This window comes from Pseudorca crassidens, chromosome 20 (assembly GCF_039906515.1).
Source record: "Pseudorca crassidens isolate mPseCra1 chromosome 20, mPseCra1.hap1, whole genome shotgun sequence".
NCBI lineage: Eukaryota > Metazoa > Chordata > Mammalia > Artiodactyla > Delphinidae > Pseudorca > Pseudorca crassidens.
In genome coordinates, this window is record NC_090315.1 from 15,822,685 (window position 1) to 15,843,378 (window position 20,694).

Here is a 20,694-nt window from a genome sequence, read left to right on the forward strand (position 1 = left end):
TCCTCCATAAGGTCTGTAGTTAGTATTCTGAGCCATCCTTGAGTTGTTTGGCAGATGGTGAAACCCCCATCAGGTGGAAAAAGTTAACTGCTGCTTGACCATGAACGAGTTGACCCCAGGTGGGTTGGAATCAGATTGATGATATTGACTCCTGATTACCTCACCACCAACGAATCAGAAGAAGGTGCACAAGCTGATCACACAACTCCACCCCCTTACCCTGTCTTTATTTATTTATTTTTGTGGTACGCGGGCCTCTCACTGTGGTGGCCTCTCCCATTGCGGAGCACAGGCTCCGGACGCGCAGGCTCAGCAGCCATGGCTCATGGGCCTAGCCGCTCCGCGGCATGTGGGATCCTCCCGGACCGGGGCACGAACCTGTATCCCCTGCATCGGCAGGCGGACTCTCAACCACTGCGCCACCAGGGAGGCCCATATGTACATTTTCAATATTCTTTTCCACTATGGTTTATCATAGGCTATTGAATATAGTTCCCTGTATTATATATATAGTAGGACGTTGTTGTTTATCCTTTCTGTATATAATAGATTACATCTGCTAACCCCAACCTCCCACTCCATCTCTCCCCCTGCCCCTCCTGCTTGGCTACCACAAGTCTGTTATCTATGTCTGTGAGACTGTTTCTGTTTCATAGATAGGTTCACTTGTATCATATTTTAGATTCCACATATAAGTGATACCATATGGTATTTGTCTTTCTTTTTCTGACTTCACTTAGTATGATAATCTCTAGTTGCATCCATGTTGCTGCTGAAGTAAAATTTTAAATGCCATTTTATTAGCACCCCCAAAATACAATACTTAATAAATCTCACAAAGTATGTACAGGCACTGTATGCTGAAAATGAAAAAAAAACATGATGAAAGAAAATAAATTAAAAATAAATGGAAATGCAGCTACATGGGTGGACTTAGAGATTAGCATGTGAAGTGAACTAAGTCAGAAACAGAAAGACAAATACCATAATGAAGGGGTGTTCTGCGGGTTGTCCTCCACTTCATGTTAGTGTTAATAGGTCTGCTAGTAGTACTCAAAATAGGCACTGGCTGAGAGGTGGAGATGTTATGCTTCGTTGTTTGGATGTGTGAAGAATTGGGATAAATGCTAGAATTAAGATCGAAAAGATTAGGGCTAATACTCCATCTAGTTTATTAGGAATTTATTGTAGAATTACATGTGCAAATAGAAAATATCACCCTGGCTTGATATGAGGTGGTGTGTTGAGAGGGTTTGCTGGAGTGTAGTTGTCTGGGTCTCCTAGTAGGTTGGGTGAAAATAGCACTAATATTATTAGTATTAAAATTAGTAACAAGGCACCTAGGATGTCTTTGATTGTACAGTAGGGGTGAAATGTAATTTTGTCTATATCAGATGAGATTCCTGTAGGATTACTGGAGCCTGTCTTGTAGAGGAATAGTAAGTAGACAGCTGCTAGTGCTGCAATTATAAATGGGAGAATAAAATGGAAGGCGAAGAATCGTGTAAGAGTTGCTTTATCTACTGAAAAGCCACCTCAGATTCATTTGGCGAGGCTTGTGCGGATACATGGGATTGCTGAGAGGAGAACAGTATTAACTGTTGCTCCTCAGAATATTTGTCCTCAAGGTAAGACATAGCCCATGAATGCTGTAGCTATGACTGTAAATAATAAGATGATTCCAGTGTTCCATGTTTCTGAAAAGGTATAGGATCTGGGACTCCCCTGGTGGTCCAGTGGTAAAGAATCCACCTTCCAATGCAGGGGACGTGGGTTCTATCCCTGGTCGGGGAACTAAGATCCCACATGCCATGGGGTAACTAAGCTCTTTTGCCACAACTACTGAGCTCACATGCCTCAATGAGAGAGCCCACGTGCTCACCCGAGGGCCACAACTACAGAGCCCGTGCGCCCTGGAGCCCACACGCCCCAACTAGAGAGAGAAAACCCACACACCACAACTAGAGAGAAGCCTAAGCACTACAATGAAGAGCCCACACGCCATAACAAAAGATCCTGCATGCCTCAACGAAGATCCCGTGTGCCGCAACTAAGACCCGATGCAGCCAAAAAAATTAAAAAGGAAGAAAATAAATAAAATAGATAAATATTTTAAAAAGGTGTAGGATCCATAGTATAATCCTTGTCCTACATGAATAAATAGGCAAATAAAAAAGATGGAGGCTCCATTTGCGTGTAGATATCGGATAATTCATCCATAGTTTACATCTCGGATATGTGTTACTGATTAAAAAGTGGTTATTGTATCTGATGTATAATGTATTGCTAGAATAAGCCTGTCAAGATTTGTAGAACTAGGGAGTTCCCTGGTGGTCCAGTGGTTAGGACTCTGTGCTCTCACTGCTGAGGGCCCAGGTTCAATCCCTGGTTAGGGAACTAAGATCCCTGCAAGCCAGGGCGGGGATCTTTTTGTGGCGGGGCCAAAAAAACCCCAGAAAAAAACAAAAATAAATGCCCAGTAGGGAACCAAAATTTCATCATGATGAAATGTTTGATGGAGCTGGGAGATCGATAAATGCATTGTTAATTTTTGTTAATGGATGATTTTCAGATGTTGGTTATTAAGTATTCTTATGGTTGAAATACAGTGATTTTTCATGTCATTGGTTATGGTTAGATTCCATGTAAGAATAATGATAACATACATTGTATTTATTTTAAGTACTATTTTTGTAATTAGTCTTGTGGGTTTTTCTTCAAAACCTTCACCTAGGGCTTCCCTGGTGGCGCAGTGGTTAAGAATCCGCCTGCCAATTCAGGGGACGTGGGTTTGAGCCCTGGTCTGGGAAGATCCCACATGCCGTGGATCAACTAAGCCTGTGCACCACAACTACTGAGCCTGCACTCTAGAGCCTGTGAGCCACAACTACTGAAGCCTGCGTGCCTAGAGCCCATGCTCCGCAACAAGAGAAGCCACCGCAATGGGAAGCCTGCACACTGCAACGAAGAGTAGCCCCCGCTCGCCACAACTAGAGAAAGCCCGTGCACAGCAACAAAGACCCCAAACAGCCAAAAATAAATAAAATAAATAAATTTAAAAATAAACCTATTTATGGTGGACTTGGGTTGATTGTAGGTGGTGGTTTTGGTTGTGGGATTGTGTTGAATTTTGGTGGTTCGTTTTGGGGTCTAATAGCATTTTTGATTTATTTAGGGGGAATGTTGGTAGTGTTTGGTTATATGACAGCTATGGCTACTGAGCAGTATCCTGAAGTTTGAGTTTCTAGTAAGACCGTTCTAGGTATATTTCTTTCAGGGTTGATAGAATTTTCAATAGTATTCTATGTTTTAAAGCAGTGGTCCCCAACCTTTTTGGCACCAGGTACCAGTTTCATAGAAGACATTTTTTTCTTCTATGAAAAAATGGTCGGGGGGTAGGGGGGTGGGGGATGGTTCAGGTTGTAATGCGAGCGATGGGGAGGAGCAGATGAAGTTTCCCTCGCTTGCTTACTACTCACCGCCTGCCGTGCTGCCCTGTCCCTAACAGGCCGTGGACCAGTACCAGTCTGTGGCCCGGGGGTTGCGGACCCCTGTTTTAAAGGATGAAGAAGTGGAGATTGTATTTAAGTTTAATGGACTAGGGGATTGGGTAATTTATGATACGGGTGATTCTGGGGTTTTTTTTTAGTGAAGAGGCTATAGGAATTGCGACATTGTATAGCTCTGGTATTTGATTAGTAATGGTTACCCGTTGATCATTGCTTATTGGTGTTGTGGTTATTATAGAGGTTACTCGTGGTAATTGAACGGAATTATGCTTAGGGTGAGGGTAATGAGGAATGAAAGAAAATATAGTTTGATTAGGCCTTTTTGGTCTGATACTAGCATAGAAATTTTTATTTGAATAAGGGAAGTAGTTTTGGGTAGATACTTTCTAGTCAGATTAAATCTAGGAAGGCTGATGTGATTTTTGGCTTGCTGATAAATTTAAGTATGGTGGGAAGTTGTGTATAATAATGGAGAAATACCCTAGGGGGTTGGAAAATTTGAAGAAATTTGAAGGGTACTTAAATTTTAAGTTTTGTGTGGTGAGGTTGATTTCAGTGCCAGATGGTTACAGCAAGGGCAGTTAGTTTCAAATAATAAGGTATAGTTATTTGTGGAATTGTTGTTGGAATATTGTTGGAGATAAGAAATCCAGCAAAAATACTTCCAGTTAGTAAACATTTAATAGAATTGATTAGGAGTGGGTTGTTTTCATTAATTAGAATTAAAGTGGAAAAGTTTGTCCTAATAGTGCAAGAGAATAATGTGAGTGATATAGACAATTGTAAGGGATGTGGCGACGAGAGTTATTAGTAGGGCTCAGGTATTGGTATATGACATGTTAGCGATTTTGATGATTAGGTCGAGTAGAATCCTGTGAGGAAGTGTATTCCTGTTAGTGCGAGACTTCAATAATGAGGGCTGTTGTGGTAAAAGGTATTGCTTTAAATAAACCTGTCTACTGAATGTCTTGCTCATCATTTAGGCTATGAATAATGGATCTAGAGCATGTAAATAGTATGGCCTTGAAAAAGGCATGTATGCAAATATGGAGAAATGCTAGGTAAGGCTGGTTAATACTGGTTGTTACTATTATAAGGCCTAATTGGCATGAAGTAGAGATGGCAACAATTTTTAAATGTCATTTTGGGTAAGAGTGCATACTGCTGTAAATGATGTGGTAATTGCTCCGATACATAATATTATTGTTTGGGTAAATTTATTATTCTCTGTTAAAGGGTAAAAGCAGATAAGTAGAAAAGTACCTGGTGGCGCAGTGGTTGAGAATCTGCCTGCTAATGCAGGGGACACGGGTTCGAGCCCTGGTCTGGGAAGATCCCACATGCCGTGGAGCAACTAGGCCCGTGGGCCATAACTACTGAGCCTGCGCGTCTGGAGCCTGTGCTCCGCAACAAGAGAGGCCGCGATAGTGAGAGGCCCGTGCACCGCGATGAAGAGTGGCCACCGCCTGCCACCACTAGAGAAAGCCCTCGCACAGAAACGAAGACCCAACACAGCCAAAAAAAAAAAAGAAAACAACTATAAAAAAAATACTTGCTACAACTATTCTTGAGTGGAGTAGGGCTGAGATGGGGGTAGGGCCTTCTATTGCTGGGGGAAGTCATTTGTGATGCCAAATTGGGCGGATTTTTCAGTTGTGGCCAATACAAGTCCTGTTAGAGGCAGGTTTGGGTGACTTAGATTAAGTATAAATATTTATTGTAGGTCTCATGCATTTAAGTTAAATGGGAATCATGCTACTGTTAATAATAAATCCAATATCTCCAATGCGATTATATAAAACTGGTTGGAGAGCGGCTGTATTTGCCTCTGCTCATCCATGTTGTCACCCGATAAGTAGAAAAGATATAATTCCAACTCCTTCTGATCCAATGAAAAGCTGGAAAAGATTGTTAGCAGTGATAAGAATTAGTATTGTGGTAAGAAAAAGGAGTATTTAAAGAATCGATTGATGTTAGGATCTGAGTGCATATATCAGATTGAAAATTCTATAATAGATCACGTGACAGATAATGCTACTGGCACAGATATTATTGAGAAGGAGTCTGTTTGAAGCTAAGTGATAATTTAAGGGTTTGGATAGTAATTCAATGTAAGCTTGAGATAATTCTTTCTTGTCCTGTGTGAATGAATATTATTGTTGGAATTAAGCTGGTGATAAAAGCATATGAAATAGTGGTTTTTACATAGGATCTATATATGTTACTTTTGTAGATGTTGGTATTTGTTATTATGATTGGTATTGTTAGTATAACTAGTGTAACTAGTGTGAAAGAGGTAAATAAGTTTATTACTTCTGTTTTGAGTTGCACCAACTTTTTGGTTCCTAAGACCAATGGATCAATACTATCCTTTAAAAGCTTGAAAAAGCCATACTGTTAGATATGGAGGCATGAATTAGCAGTTCTTGCATACTTTTTTGGTAAACAAGAAGGTTTAGTCTTCCGTTACTAGATTCACAATCTAGTGTTTTTTAAAACTATATTTACAGTACAAGGGCCATAAAATGGTTTTGGGACTTAACGATAGGAGTAAGAGAGGTAAAATGTGAAGAGTTATGAGAGCATTTTCTCGTATGGATGATGGCTTAATATTATTGATAGAGTTTGTATATTTGCCTTTTGCTATGATTAACATATATAGAGAGTATAAGGCAGTAATTACTATAGTAATTCCTATTAGGATAATGGTGACATTTGATCATGAGAAGGATGATACTACTACAAATAGTTCTCCAATTAGCTTAATAGTTGGAGGTAGAGCTAGGTTTGTTAGGCTTGCTAGTAGTCATCACCGTTGCTATTAATGGGAGGAATGTTTGTAGACCTCTGGCTAGAATTATCATTCGGCTGTAAATTTGTTAGTAATTTGAATTTGTGAGGCAGAATGATATGAATGATGTGAGGCCATGGGCAATTATTAGAGCAGTGGCTCCTATATAACTTCAAGGTGTTTGGATAAGAATGGCTACGAAAACAAGTGCTATGTGACGGATAGAATAATATGTGATAAGTGACTTCAAGTCTGTTTGGTGTAAACAAATTGAACTCGTTATGATTATTCCTCATAAGGAGAATATGAGAAAAGGGTGTGCTATGAAATCTGTTAATGGGTTTAGTATTGTTGTAATTCATAGTATACCATAGCCTCCGAGTTTTAGTAGTATGGCTGCAAGGACTATGGATCCTGCAATGGGGGCTTCTACATATGCTTTAGGTAATCAAAGGTGAAGGCTGTAAGGGGTATTTTACTATAAAGCCTATTATACAGGCTAGTCATATGAAAATGTTGGATAAGGAGATGGATATTGCTTGTGTTCAATATTGAAGTATTAGAAAATTTAGTGAGCCTGTGATATTTTGAATATGTACTAGTGCTACTAAGAGTGGAAGCGATCCTACTAGTGTATAAAATAAGAAATAAACTCCTGCATTAAGTCGTTCAGTTTGATTACCCCACCGGGTAATGGTAAGTGTCGGGACTAGTGTTGCTTCAAATAAAATATAAAATAAGATTAATTCTATGGCAGTGAGTGTTATAATTAGGAATATTTGTAATATAATTAGCATGGTAATATATAACTTTTTGAGTTAATGATTGTTTGAATAGGTGAACTTGGCTGGCTATTAGTATTAATGGGAAGAATCATGTTAAAATTAATAATGGTGCTGATAAGGAGTTGGAAAAAAATTAGTGAAAAGTTGAGGCTATTGTCATTAAATTGATTAAGAAGAAAAGACTCATGAGACTAATTAATAAGCTGTGGACTGGTATTAATTCAGATTATGCTGTTCTTTGATAGTCATGTTAGTGGTGTTAGTATAATTGTAGGAATAATAATTTTTAACATTGGAGGAGATTAAGATTTTGTACATAATCAGTGCCGTATATGTTTGATACTCTTACTAGTAAGGACAGTCCAAGTGCGGCTTTGAAAGCTGTGAATACTAGCAGAACAATTGGCATTATGCTGGCTAGGGTAGAATGTGTATTTAGAATGATCAGGGTTGCTATAATGAATAGTGATAGTATTATGCCTTATAGGCATAATAGTGAAGATATTAGGTGAGATCGATATATTAATAATCCTACAAGAGATACTGTGAATGCTATAATAATATTTATATAAACTAAAGGCACTTGGTAATGAACTTAATCATAATCTAACAAGTAAAAATAATTTAGTTTAAACTGACTACCATATTCAGTTCATTCTAGTCCTTTTTGGTTAGGCTAGGCTGTTGCTTGTAATAAAATTAGGAATAAAGCTATAATGAGTGTTGTTTTCAGATTATTTGTCTGAGATGCTCAGGGTAAGGGTAAAAGGAGAGCAATTTCTAAGTTGAAAAGAAGGAATGTAATGGCTACTAAGAAAAATTTTATGGAAAATGGTACATGTGTTGGTCCTATAGGGTCAAACCCACATTCATAAGAACTTGTTTTTTTCTGTGTAAATATTTAATTGGGGAAGTCAGAATGCAATTAATACAATTAATTAGGCTAGTGCTATGTTTGTAATTAATGTCAGTATTAGATTTATTATTCTTTTTGGGATTATACTGAAACTAATTGATTGGAAGTCAACTGTACTGTTTAATACTAAAAGAATAAGATCCTCATCAATAAATGAATATGTAAAGGAATAGTCATACTACATCTACAAAATGTCAATATCAGGCAGCAGCTTCGAAGCCAAAATGATGGTTAGATGAGAAGTGATATTTTAATTGATGTAAGAAGAAAATGATAAGGAAAGTAGAGCCATAATTACATGTAGTCTGTGGAATACTGTAGCTATGAAGAAAGTTGATCCATTTGAAATTGTAAAGGATGTTTCGTAGTATTCTAAGGCCTGTAGACTTGTAAAATGAAAGCCTAGGGCAATTGTAATAAGAGCGTAGAGTATGTGTTTGCAGTTTCCTTCTATGAGGCTGTGGTGGGCTCAGGTAATGGATACCCTTAATACAGAGGTATTAAGAAGTGTTACTTCTAATGGATTTAGGGAATGGATGCCTGTTGGTGGTAAGCATCCACCTAGTTCAGGTGTAGGGGTAAGGCTTGAGTGACAGAAGGCTCAAAAAAAGCCAGTAAAAAAGACGACTTCTGAAATAATAAGATTATTCCATATCGAAGTCCTTTTTGAACAACTGATGTATAATGGCCTTGGGAAATGATTTCCCGATGATGTCTCATCATCATTAATACGTTGTTAAGGCCTAGTGATAATAATGTTGAATTGAAGTGAAATCATGTAATTAGGCCTGATATTATTAGAAGGGCTGAGAGAGCTCCTATAAGGGGTCAGGGACTGGGATTTACTATGTGATATGCATAGGTTTGGTGGGTCGTTGTGTATTGTCATGTAGATAAAGACTTACTAGTAAGGTAAATGCATAAGTTTGAATTATGGCAATGGTGATTTCGAGGATAGTAAGTAATACAAGGATAATAAATGTAATGAGGGCTGTGGTGGTGCTAATATTCAGCAATGCTAGAGTCACTCCTCCAATTAAATGAATAATAGATGTGCTGCTGTGATGTTAGCTGTTGATTGTACCGCTAAAGCTATTGGTTGAGAATGAATAAGTTAATAGTTTCGATGATTACTAGTATAGGAATAAGAGGAACTGGTGCTCCTTGTGGTAGAAAATGAGCTAAGGATGCTTTTGTTTTATGACAAAAGCCTGTAATTACAGTTCCTGCCCTTAGGGGAATTGCTATTCCTAGATTTATTGAGTTGTGTAGTAGGTGTAAATGAATGTGGTAATAGTCCTAATAGATTTGTTTTGTTTGTTTGTTTGTTTGTTTTCTTTTGCGGTACGGGCCTCTCACTGTTGTGGCCTCTCCAGTTGCGGAGCACAGGCTCCGGACGCGCAGGCTCAGCGGCCATGTCTCACGGGCCCAGCCGCTCCGCGGCATGTGGGACCTTCCCTGACCGGGGCACGAACCCTTGTCCCCTGCATCGGCAGGCGGACTCTCAACCACTGCGCCACCAGGGAAGCCCCCTAATAGATTTGTTGATCCAATAAATAAGATGAGTGATATTAGTATTAGTGCTCAGGTTTGTCCTTTGTGGTTGTGAATAACTATTATTTGTTTCAGTGTTAGCTGAACTAGTCATTGTTGAATAGAAATTATACGATTATTGATTAGGTGTTGGGAGTAAAATGCTCGGGAATATGATAATTAAGATAATGATAGGAAGTCCTATTATTGTTGGGATAATGAAAGAGGCAAATAGATTTCGTTCATTTTGTTTCTCAAGGGGTAGGTTGTTTTTGTATTTTGGTAGACCTCAACTCTGGGTTTGAATAATATATTTTGAAATTTTTAGTTGGAATATAATAAATAGGAGTAGAATTATTGATAGAATAATAATAAATCATGTTGCTATATCCAGTTGTAGCATATCATTAAGGGGAGTTTTAACTCCCAGTCTTTTTTTTTTTTCTTAAGGTATTTTTATTTATTTATTTATTGGCTGCATTGGGTCTTTGTTGTTGCTCGAGGCTTTCTCTGGTTGAGGCAAGTGGGGGCTACTTTTTGTTGTGGTGCACAGCCTTCTCATTGTGGTGGCTTCTCTTGTTGAGGAGCACGGGCTCTAGGTGTGCGGGCTTCCGTACTTGTGGCGCAGGGGCTTAGTTGCTCCACAGCATGTGGGATCTTCCCAGACCAGGGATCGAACCCATGTCCCCTTCATTGGCAGGCGGATAAATAACCACTGTGCCACCAGGGAAGTCCCCCTAACTCCCAGTCTTTAACTTAAAAGGTTAATGCTGTTTAGCTTCTTAATGAATTTATAATACTGATGCGGATCATTTTTCAAAGTATTTTAGTGGTACTAAAATGGGTATAAAACTATGATTTGATCCACAAATTTCTGAGCATTGTCCATAATATAGACCTCATTGTGTTGATATGAGAGTTGTTTGATTTCGGTGTCCTGGAATTGCATATATATCATATCATAAATCAGGGATCCCCAACCCCCGGGCTACGGACCGGTACTGGTCTGTGGCCTGTTAGGAACCAGGCCGCACAGCAGGAGGTGAGCGATGGGCAAGCAAGCAAAGCTTCATCTACCACTCCCCACTGCTCGCATTACCGCCTGAACCATCCCCCCCGCCACCATCCGTGGAAAAATTTTCTTCCACAGAACCGGTCCTTGGTGCCAGAAAGGTTGGGAACCGCTGCCACACATAATACATTATATGTATAACCGTGCATTAATTAATTACCCCATGCTTATAAGAGTGTATGTTAACCCAGAGGTCCCCAAACTTTTTGGCACCAGGGACCAGTTTCCTGGAAGACAGGTTTTCCACTGTGGCGGGGGGGGGGCATGATTCAGGCCGTAATGCCAGCGAGCGATGGTTCAGGCGATGCTGCTAGCGATGGGGAGTGCCTTGCTCTGGCGCTACTCACCTCCTGCTGTGTGGCCCGGTTCCTAACAGGCCGCAGACCGCCGGGGATGTGGGGACCCCTGCATTAACCTGTTGATAGTACATACTATATTATACTTATAATCATGCATTATTTACCCCATGCTTATAAGCATGTACATTATATTATGAATATTACATAATACATAATATTATTAATCGTACATAGTACATTGTTTTATGATTCAGTTTGTATTTGGGCAAAATAATATGTTAATTGTTTTTTAAAAAATCAAATAGTGCTACTAGACTTGTAATAAGAATAAGAAAAACTATACCCTGATCCTTTTTTCTCCCCATCTCTAATTCCTGTCCCCAGAAAGAATCACTTTCAACCCTTAACTGTGCCTTCTTTCGTTTACTCCGTTTTTCCAAATCATATGTTTATCCTGCTATTATTTGACACTTTTCAGATTTAGATTTTTTTATACTATGGAAAATAAGAATTAAACGTTCCTACCACCACCAGTACCTCTGATACACATCACTCACACACACAAACTTCTCCTGACTCTTTTCTCAAAATATAAAATCGTCACCATTTTAGTTAAATTCCCATTTAGTTTGTAGTTAAAATATTTCTTTTAAAAGCCTCAATACATTAAAATACCTTAGGTGTGTTGTCAGTTTCATAATTTTCTTGGTGATGTGCTTTCGTGAAGCTGTATATCTTTCTGCTCCACGTGAACTGTTTATTCTCTGATACAGAGCTATTGATAAATTCATGGGGCATCTCCTACACGTGTACTCCTATTCCTGTTCACCATATGCATAAGCTCCACATGATGTAGTAGTCATCTTTATACCTGGGGAATGTATATTCTTGGCCTTTCTGATGGCTCTAAGTTTCATTTTGCTATAGAGTGACCTTTAATCTACCTTGTGGGTGCAGATTTCTGAAACTGCAAAACAAACCTTGTTTAATGGCTTTTATTCTCTTCTCCAGCTCTGCCTTCTCAGGCGCAGTCCACTCCCAGAAAGAAAAGGAAATGACTGAGTTGCAGGTAAATTTTAAGTAGTATATTTGTTCCCTGCCTTATTTTACAGTGCAGTTTAAGGGAATTGCAGTAATCCATACACTAAATTGGAAAATCCTAAAGAGATAAAATATATTTTCAGAGGAAACAGAGTTGGAAGATTAAGACCAGGAAATATGATTATGCAGAAATGCTTTCATTCAGAGAGATTAAAGTTGGGCTTCAATTTTGAATTTCATTATAATAGGTAAACAAGGGCAGAAATTCATTACATAATTTGCATTGTCCATAAGGATAAAAATGAACATTTATTAGCAGAAGTAAGTTTTTCATTGGCACCTAGGTCAATGAATACATTGTAGTGAGACTTCCCATAAAACCCAGATTTTCTAGTGGTTTTGTTTTTTTGTTTTTTTTTAATAATTTTAAAGTCTTGGCCATGCCACATGGCTTGCAGAATCTCAGTTCCCCAACCAGGGGTTAAATCCGGGCCATGGCAGTGAAAGTGCCGAATCCTAACCACTAGACTACCAGGGAACTCCCCACTGATGGTCTGTTTTGATCGAGGATAAGGCAAAGAATATATGTCAAAATAGCCCAGCATTGGAAAGAACGCAAATCAACATCAACAGAAAATGGAATAAGTTATAGTATTTCATGCAATTGGACACTATACACATAAACACACACACACACACACACACACACACACACACACACACTCCCCAAAGCAGATTACTGCTACTTATAACAACATAGATAATCTCACAAACATGTGTCATAAGAGAAGTCAGAAATGAGAATACATTCTATGTGATTCCATGTATATGAAGTTAGAAAACTAATCTCAGTCATAGAAAATAGTGGTTACCCCTGAAGGGGTATTTACTGGGAAGGGACATGAGGGAACCTTCTAGTATGCTGAAAATGCTCTGTATTTTGACCTGAGTGGTAGGTACACAAATACATAAATGTATAAAAATGTCTCAGTTTGTACACTTAAGATTAATGCATTTTACATTATTCTATGCTTTCATACCTTATTTTTAAAAAAACTAGAATATCTGAAGAAATAGATGGGATGTGTCTTTCAAATGACCCTGTATAATTATCTTTTTCCATGTGTGTTTGCTGAGATTCAGCCACAGTCTGAAGTAATCATTTATGGTAAATTCTTATAATTTTAGTCCACTAGAATGTGAACAAAGAGTATGCTTTATCTGGTTTACTGCTGTATCTCCAGCCCCTAGAACAATGCCTGGTATATGTGGTTTTTGTAAATGTTTGTGGTTTTAATGAATTGAATCCATGGTTCCTTATTTCTTCTTCATTTTACTCTTAGAATAAGTAATGCCTGTCTCCTCTTCAAGGACATTTCCTTTTCCTCAGAACTTGATCCTTTTTCTTCAGACTTCTTTTGGAATCTTTCTCTTTCAGATTTATCCTGCACTCTTAGCTACTGAACAAATCTCACTTTACTGCCTTTTCAGCCTTAGCTCAAAGCTTTGCCATACTGAGATATGCCTTTCTTTGACCAGGTGCCCCTATCTAGCAGCTTCTCTGATCTCTAGTTTTTTCCTCAGTTAATTTTCAAAGTGAATACGTGTTTAACCAGCATAAGCACTGGATCAAGAAATGGAATATTACACTAACACCCATTAGACTCCTGCACCTTTCCCAGTTATTACCCTCACCCCAGGGGTAACCACTGTTCAGATTATATCACTATAGATTATTTATGCCTATTTTTAAACTTTATGTAACCTATATACTTTGTGTCTGACTTCTTTTGCTCAATATTTTGTTTGTCAGATTCATGTTGAATCATTGCATGTAAGTAGTTTACTTAACCTTACTACTGTATATTATTTAATTAATGTGAATAAACCGTAATTTTATGTATCCATTCTATTACTGATAGGCATTTAGGTAGTTTTTATTTGGGAACAATTAAAATATTGTTCCTATGAATTTTCTTGTAGGTTTTTGTTGCACATATGTACATATTTCTTTCTACCAAAGTAGAATTTCTGAGTCATAAGTTATGTTTAAGATTACCTTTTATTGATACTGCCAAACAGTTTTCCAAAGTGATTGTCCAAAATTGTACTCTTAACAGTGTATGAGAGTTCTGATTACTGCAAGACAACCATCTTGAGTGCATTTTCTGCAGTCACTAGCTGGTTTTTTGGCATAATATCAAACTCATAGGCAGTAAAAAAAAAGAAGCTCAACTAAATTTGAATACATAAAAATTATATTCTCCTATTGATACAATCACCATAAAGTAAATTGGCAAAACTTGATAATAATCTTAGTAATACATATGGCAGACCCAATCTGGTGTTTAAATACCTATTTACAAACCAAATTAAAATCCAATAGAAAACTGCATATAGGGTATGAAAAAGAAATCCACAGTTGAAAAAGTAAGAACAAATGCCTGATAAAAATTGTAAATAATAATAAAAACTAATCTCTATTGTTAAAGTTTTACATCGATTACCTCATATAGACTTCATAAAGAATCTTCATTTTTTTCCAGGAGTTAAGAAACAAGCATAGAAAGATTAAGAAATATGCTCAAGGTCATAGGTAAAGGATGTAGTAGAATCAGGATTTAGTCCCAGGTGGTGTAACTGTGAAGCCTGTAAACTTAACCACAGTCCTGTATGACCTCAGCCTCACTCATGATTAATGAAATGCAAATAAAATGATTTTCTAAAATAATCATCAGATTAGTCCCGTTTTTCATCATATCTCAAATCTGATCACTTGTCAACATTTCCATGGCTCTTGTAACCCAGGCCGTATCATCTCTTACCTGGAAGTACTTCAGTAACTGCCTGTTAATCTCCCTGCATACATTCTTAACCATCTGTAGTCCATTCTCCAGAGAACAACAGAAGTGATAATTTAAAAACCTGAGGTGTTAACTTCTCTGATTAAAATCATCTAATGGCTTCCCATTACACTTGGAATAAAATCCAGGTTTCTTATTGTCCTTTACAAAACCCTTCATGGTATGCCTTCTTCCTATGTCTTTACCATTATCTTTTGCTACACCCTCCCTCATTCACTGTCTTTCAGTGATACTAGCTTTTTCCACACTTGGAACAGACAAAGTTTATCCCTGGGGAACTTTGAACATGCTAGTAAAGCTACCAGAAAAGACTAAAGTCCCAACTCAAACAGCTCCCTCTTACTAAGTTCTATTCAGGTCTTCGATTGATTGGATAAGGCCTACCCATATTAGGGAGGATGATTTGCTTTACTCACTTTACTGACCCAAATGTTAATCTCAAGTAGAAATACCCTCACAGACACACCCAGAGTAATGTTCAGCCAAATGTCTGGGCAACCTGCGACCCAGTCAGGTTGACACATAAGATCAACCAATTACACTATCTTATTCTATCTTACCTATTTACATGTTTATGTTTTCATTTGTTTCCCTCAACTAGTATGTAAGTTCCAGGAGGACCAGAACTTATGTCTGTCTTACAGCTATATCCTTAGGCTCTAAACCAGTGCTGGGCACATCTAGTAAGTTGGTAACTTACTGAATAAAAAACCATAACTCCAGGGCTCAAATAAGAATTATTTTCTCATTCTCTTCAGTGGCAGTTAATATTCATAATGAAAACCTCAACTACTATGAGACCCTCAAATAGTCTCTGAGCTATCAGAAAAAAAAGTTTCAATTGTTTCATTCTCCTGTTCCACTACTTTAACATATAGGGGAAATAGAAGAGTTGAGATTTAGGAGGTATTGGTGAGACTGAGGTAAATGAACTTGTTGACACATTGTACCTAGGTGTTGAAGAAGAGGTAGGAATCAAAACTTAATGCTACAGGGCTTCCCTGGTGGTGCAGTGGTTGAGAGTCCGCCTGCCGATGCAGGGGACACGGGTTTGTGCCCTGGTCCGGGAAGATCCCACATGCCGCGGAGCGGCTGGGCCCGTGAGCCATGGCTGCTGAGCCTGCGCGTCCGGAGCCTGTGCTCCGCAACGGGAGAGGCCACAACAGTGAGAGGCCCACGTACCGCAAAAAAAACAAAACAAACTTATGCTACAGTTCCATTTTTCAGAAAAGGTGTTAGTGTTGCCATTAATCAAGATAAGAAAGTTAATAGCAAAAATTGCTGAATATTATATCTCCTCAAAAACCTGATATGGAATAGGTAACGTTACCTGAAATAGTGAACTACCAATGGCAAACTACTAACTGGATTCTAGGTAGTAAATAAACATATGATAATTAGAAAAGCAAAATTTCCTATTAGAAAAGACTATATTTTTACAGTCTGTCAAAAAATCCAGGATTCATGAAAGAATCTCATCATTTTCCTAGTTGTGCCCTTTTCTATAGAGAATGATTAACTCTTAAAAGAGAATTTAAGAGAATATTTATTCCAACATTTTCATTTTATAGATGGGAAGCTTTTGACCCAGAGAAATTTTAAACATTGTTTAAGTAAAGCCATATCAATGCAGTTTAAAAGAAAGAAAAAAGGCAATTTGTTAATATCAGGTACTATAAAATTCAAGACAGTGAGCTTTATTTTTTTATTGAAGTATAGTTGATTTACAGTGTTGTGATAATCTCTGCTATATAGCAAAGTGATTCTGTTATACACATATATACATTCTTTTTTTTTTGCTGTTTTTATTTTTATTTTTTTTAACTATACATTCTTTTTTTAATATTCTTTTCCATTATGGTTTATCCCAGGAGATTGGATATAGTTCCCTGTGCTATGTAGTAGGCCTTGTTGTTTATCTATTCTAAGCGTAATAGTTTGCATCTGCTAACCCCAAACTCCCAGCCCACCCCTCTCCCCCCCCTCCCACTTGGCAACCACAAGCCTCTTCTCTGTCTGTGAGTCTGTTTCTATTTGGTAAATAAGTTCATTTGTGCCATAGTTTAGATTCCACATATAAGTGATATCATATGGTATTTGTCTTTCTCTTTCTGACTTCACTTAGTATGATAATCTCTAGTTGCATCCATGTTGCTGCAAATGGCATTATTTCATTCTTTTTTACGGCTGAGTAGTAGTCCATTGTATATATGTACCACATCTTTATCTATTCATCCAAGACTGTAAGCTTTAAAAAAACAAAAAGAATGATGCTTTAAAATGCTGATAAGTGCGTTAGGTAATAAAGATAAATGGTTAGGACTACTTCTGTACCAAATAAACTGCAGAAAATTTACTATAAGGAATACTGTGAAAAATAAGAAGGAACATATCAATAGGAAACTTTTATTGGTCTGTCTTAGCTCATGATAGACACATAAAGCAGACAACAAAATGAACATAACTACCAATAATAATTTGATAGAGCTAATTGATTATCATAGCTTATAGCCTGGAAACAATTAATATCCTTTTTTTAGATATGGAAAAACTAAAAAACTGACCATATATTAGGCCTGAATAAAACTCAATAAATTTCAAAAGTACAAACTGTACATGTTCCAGAATGCAGTTACATAGGAAGTTAATAATAAAAATTCAAAAAGAAAACATTTCCACATGGAAATTTTAAAACTAGCATAAGCAACCTAGATCAAGAAAGACATAAAAATTTATGTTACAGAACATCTAAAAAATAATGTACAGAAGAAAACCTGCAGGCTGAATAATAATGATATGTTAATAAATATAAACAAAATGAACAAAATATAGTTCTAGAAATTAGAAACAATGTGAGAAAATAGAAGAAGGAATTGATGAGAATAAACTTGAAATCAGTGAGACCACAGAAAATTGAACTAATACAGAGCTGCTTTTGCTTCCATCTCTCTCATCTTTTTAAAAAATTATTATTTTAAAATCTAGGAAGAGAGAGGGAGAAATAGAATAAACAGCCATATACCCAATACCTGGAATTAGCATATTTAATATTTTGTCATTTTTGCTTTGAGATTTTTTTCAATAAAATAACTAGAATATTACAGATACTCTGTCCCCAGAGTCAGTCACTTTCATGAATGTTATGTATATCAAGCGTCCATGGTTTTATGTTTTTACCACACTGATTTGTATATATGAATATTATATAATGCTCTCTGTTTTAGATTTTTAAATAATAGGGAACATAATGGACTGACAGTTCTGCAACTCATTTTTTCACTCCATATTGTTTTCAAGACATATTCATGTTAATATATGTATTTCTGACTTTACATCCTCTTCCACTGTTTTATTTTTCTTATGTCAATAGCATTCTATCTTAATTACCATGTCTTTATTATTATAAATATTGGTATCTGATAATGAAAACAACTCTCCATCTTTGTTTTTCTTTAACACTGCTGTAGCTATTTGTAGTGATTTATATATTTCCTTAGAAATTTTAGAATTAGTCCATTTCCACAATTAAAACTGCTTAGGTTTTTATTTCAAATTGAACTGAATTATGTTTACAAATATATCATCTGCAAATAGACACTTTTCATCATTCTGAATTCTCATGCCCCCCCCTTTTTTCTTGCTTTACTTCAATTGCTAAATGTTCAGTATAATGCTGAATAGATGTGGTGGCAGTCATCTTTGTTTCATTCTCAGTCTTGAGTATACTTTCAATGATCCACCAGTAAGTACGATATACCATGAAAGTTTTTTCGTAAATACTCTTACAGATGAAGGAAATTTCCTTTTATTCCTAGCCTGCTAAGGGGGTCTATCATGAATTGGTATTGACTTTTGTCATACAATTTTCTTGTATATGTGATTTTTTAAAAAATAAATTTATCTATTTATTTTGGCTGGTTTTGCTCTTTGTTGTGGTGCGTGGGCTTCTCATTGCAGTGGCTTCTCTTGTTACAGAGCACGGGCTGTAGGTGCGCGGGCTTCAGTAGTTGTGGCTCGCGGGCTCCAGAGCACAGGCTCAGCAGCTGTGACCCACGGGGTTGGTTGCCCCGCGGCATGTGGGATATTCCTGGACCAGGGCTTGAACCCGTGTCCCCTGCATTGGCAGGCAGATTCCTAACCACTGCGCCACCAGGGAAGCCCGTATATGTGATCTTGATCAAATAATGTTTCTCCTTTTTTCTGTTAATTTGGTCAATTAAAGTAATCAATTTTTAAAATCGAAGTATAGTTGATTTACAGTATTGTGTTAGTTTCAGGTGTACAGCCAGAGAGATTCAGTTATAAATATATATGTTCAGATTATTTTCAATTATAGATGTTGAAATATAAATACAAGATATTGAGTATAATATCCTGTGCCATAGAGTAAATCCTTGTTGCCTGTCTGTTTTTTGTATAGTACTTTGTATCAGTTAATCTCATACTCCGAATTTGTCCCTCCCCCTCCCCTTTGGTAACCATAAGTTTGTTTTCTATGTCTGTGAATCTGTTTCTGTTTTGTATATAGATTCATTTATATTGTTCTTTACAGTCCATATATAAGTGATATCATAATATTTGTCTTTGACTTACTTCACTAAGTATAATATTCTCTAGGTCCATCCATGTTGCTGCAAATGGCAATATTTCATTCATTTTATGGCTACTAACATTCCATTGTGTATATATACCACATCTTCTTAAGGCACTCGTCTCTTGATGGGCACTTGGGTTATTTCCATGTCTTGGCTATTATAAATAGTGCTGCCATGAATATTGGGGTGCATGTATCTTTTCAAATTAGAGTTTTCATTTTTCCTGGATATATACCCAGGAGTGGGATTGCTGGATCATATGGTAGCTCTTTCTTTTTTATCCAATCTGCCACCCTGTGTCTTTTGATTGGAGCATTTAGTCTATTGATATTAAAAGTAATTACTGATAGGTATATACTTATTGCCATTTTAAACCTTGTTTTCCAGTTGTTTTTCCAGTTCTTCGTTCATTTCTTCTTTTTGTTTTTTCTTCCTTTGTGGTTTGATGGTTTTCTTTTGTTTTATGCTTGAGTTCCTATCTTTGTTTTTTGTGAATCTGTTATATGTTTTTGATTTGTGGTGACTGTGGAGTTCAAGTTTGTTGGCCCATGACTATCTCTACTTGTGTTAAACTTATAGTCATACAAGTTCACACCTCCCCCACATTTTGTGATTTTGATGTCCTATTTTACATATTTATGTTTTACCCTTTTGCTATTAATTGTAGTTATGTTGCTTTAAATTTTTTTGATTGTTTTTAATCTATGTACTGGCTTAAGTGGTCTTCAATCTTGTTATATATTTACCTTTCTTATTGTGATTTTCCCTTTCCTATAGATTCTTGTTTCTTGTCTGTTTGGAGAAGAGCCTTCAATATTTCTTTTAGGGTAGGTTTACTATTGCTGAATTCTATCATTTTTGCTTGTCTGAGAAATTCTTTTTTTTTAATTTATTTTATTTTTGGCTGTGTTGGGTCTTCATTGCTGTGCGTGGGCATTCTCTAGTTGCAGCGAGCAGGGACTACTCTTCGTGTGGTGTGCAGGCTTCTCATTGTGGTGGCTTCTCTTTTTGCGGAGCACAGGCTCTAGGCGCACGGGCTTCAGTAGTTGCAGCACATGGGCTCGGTAGTTGTGGCTCACATGCTCTAGAGCACAGGCTCAGTAGTTGTGGCGCATAGCCTTAGTTGCTCTGTGGCATGTGGGATCTTCCCGGACTAGGACTTGAACCCGTGTTCCCTGCATTGGCAGATGGATTCTTAACTACTGTGCCACTAGGGAAGCCCTGCTTGTCTGAGAAATTCTTTATCTCTCCTCCTATTCTAAATGATAATCTTGCTGTAGAGTATCCTA

The 20,694-nt window shown here is 37.3% G+C and overlaps 1 protein-coding gene and 1 non-coding gene across 2 annotated transcripts in view; both read left to right on the plus strand.

The window, feature by feature from the left end:
* LOC137215228 (zinc finger protein 569-like) overlaps positions 1-20,694 on the plus strand; it is a 62,172-nt gene that overhangs the window by 17,627 nt on the left and 23,851 nt on the right. Inside the window, 1 exon segment of the mRNA XM_067720107.1 lies at positions 11,917-11,974. Within this exon segment, the coding sequence (XP_067576208.1) occupies positions 11,917-11,974 (58 nt within the window).
* On the plus strand, positions 2,325-2,397 carry TRNAE-CUC (transfer RNA glutamic acid (anticodon CUC)). Its single transcript has one exon. It is a non-coding gene; the product is annotated as a tRNA-Glu (tRNA).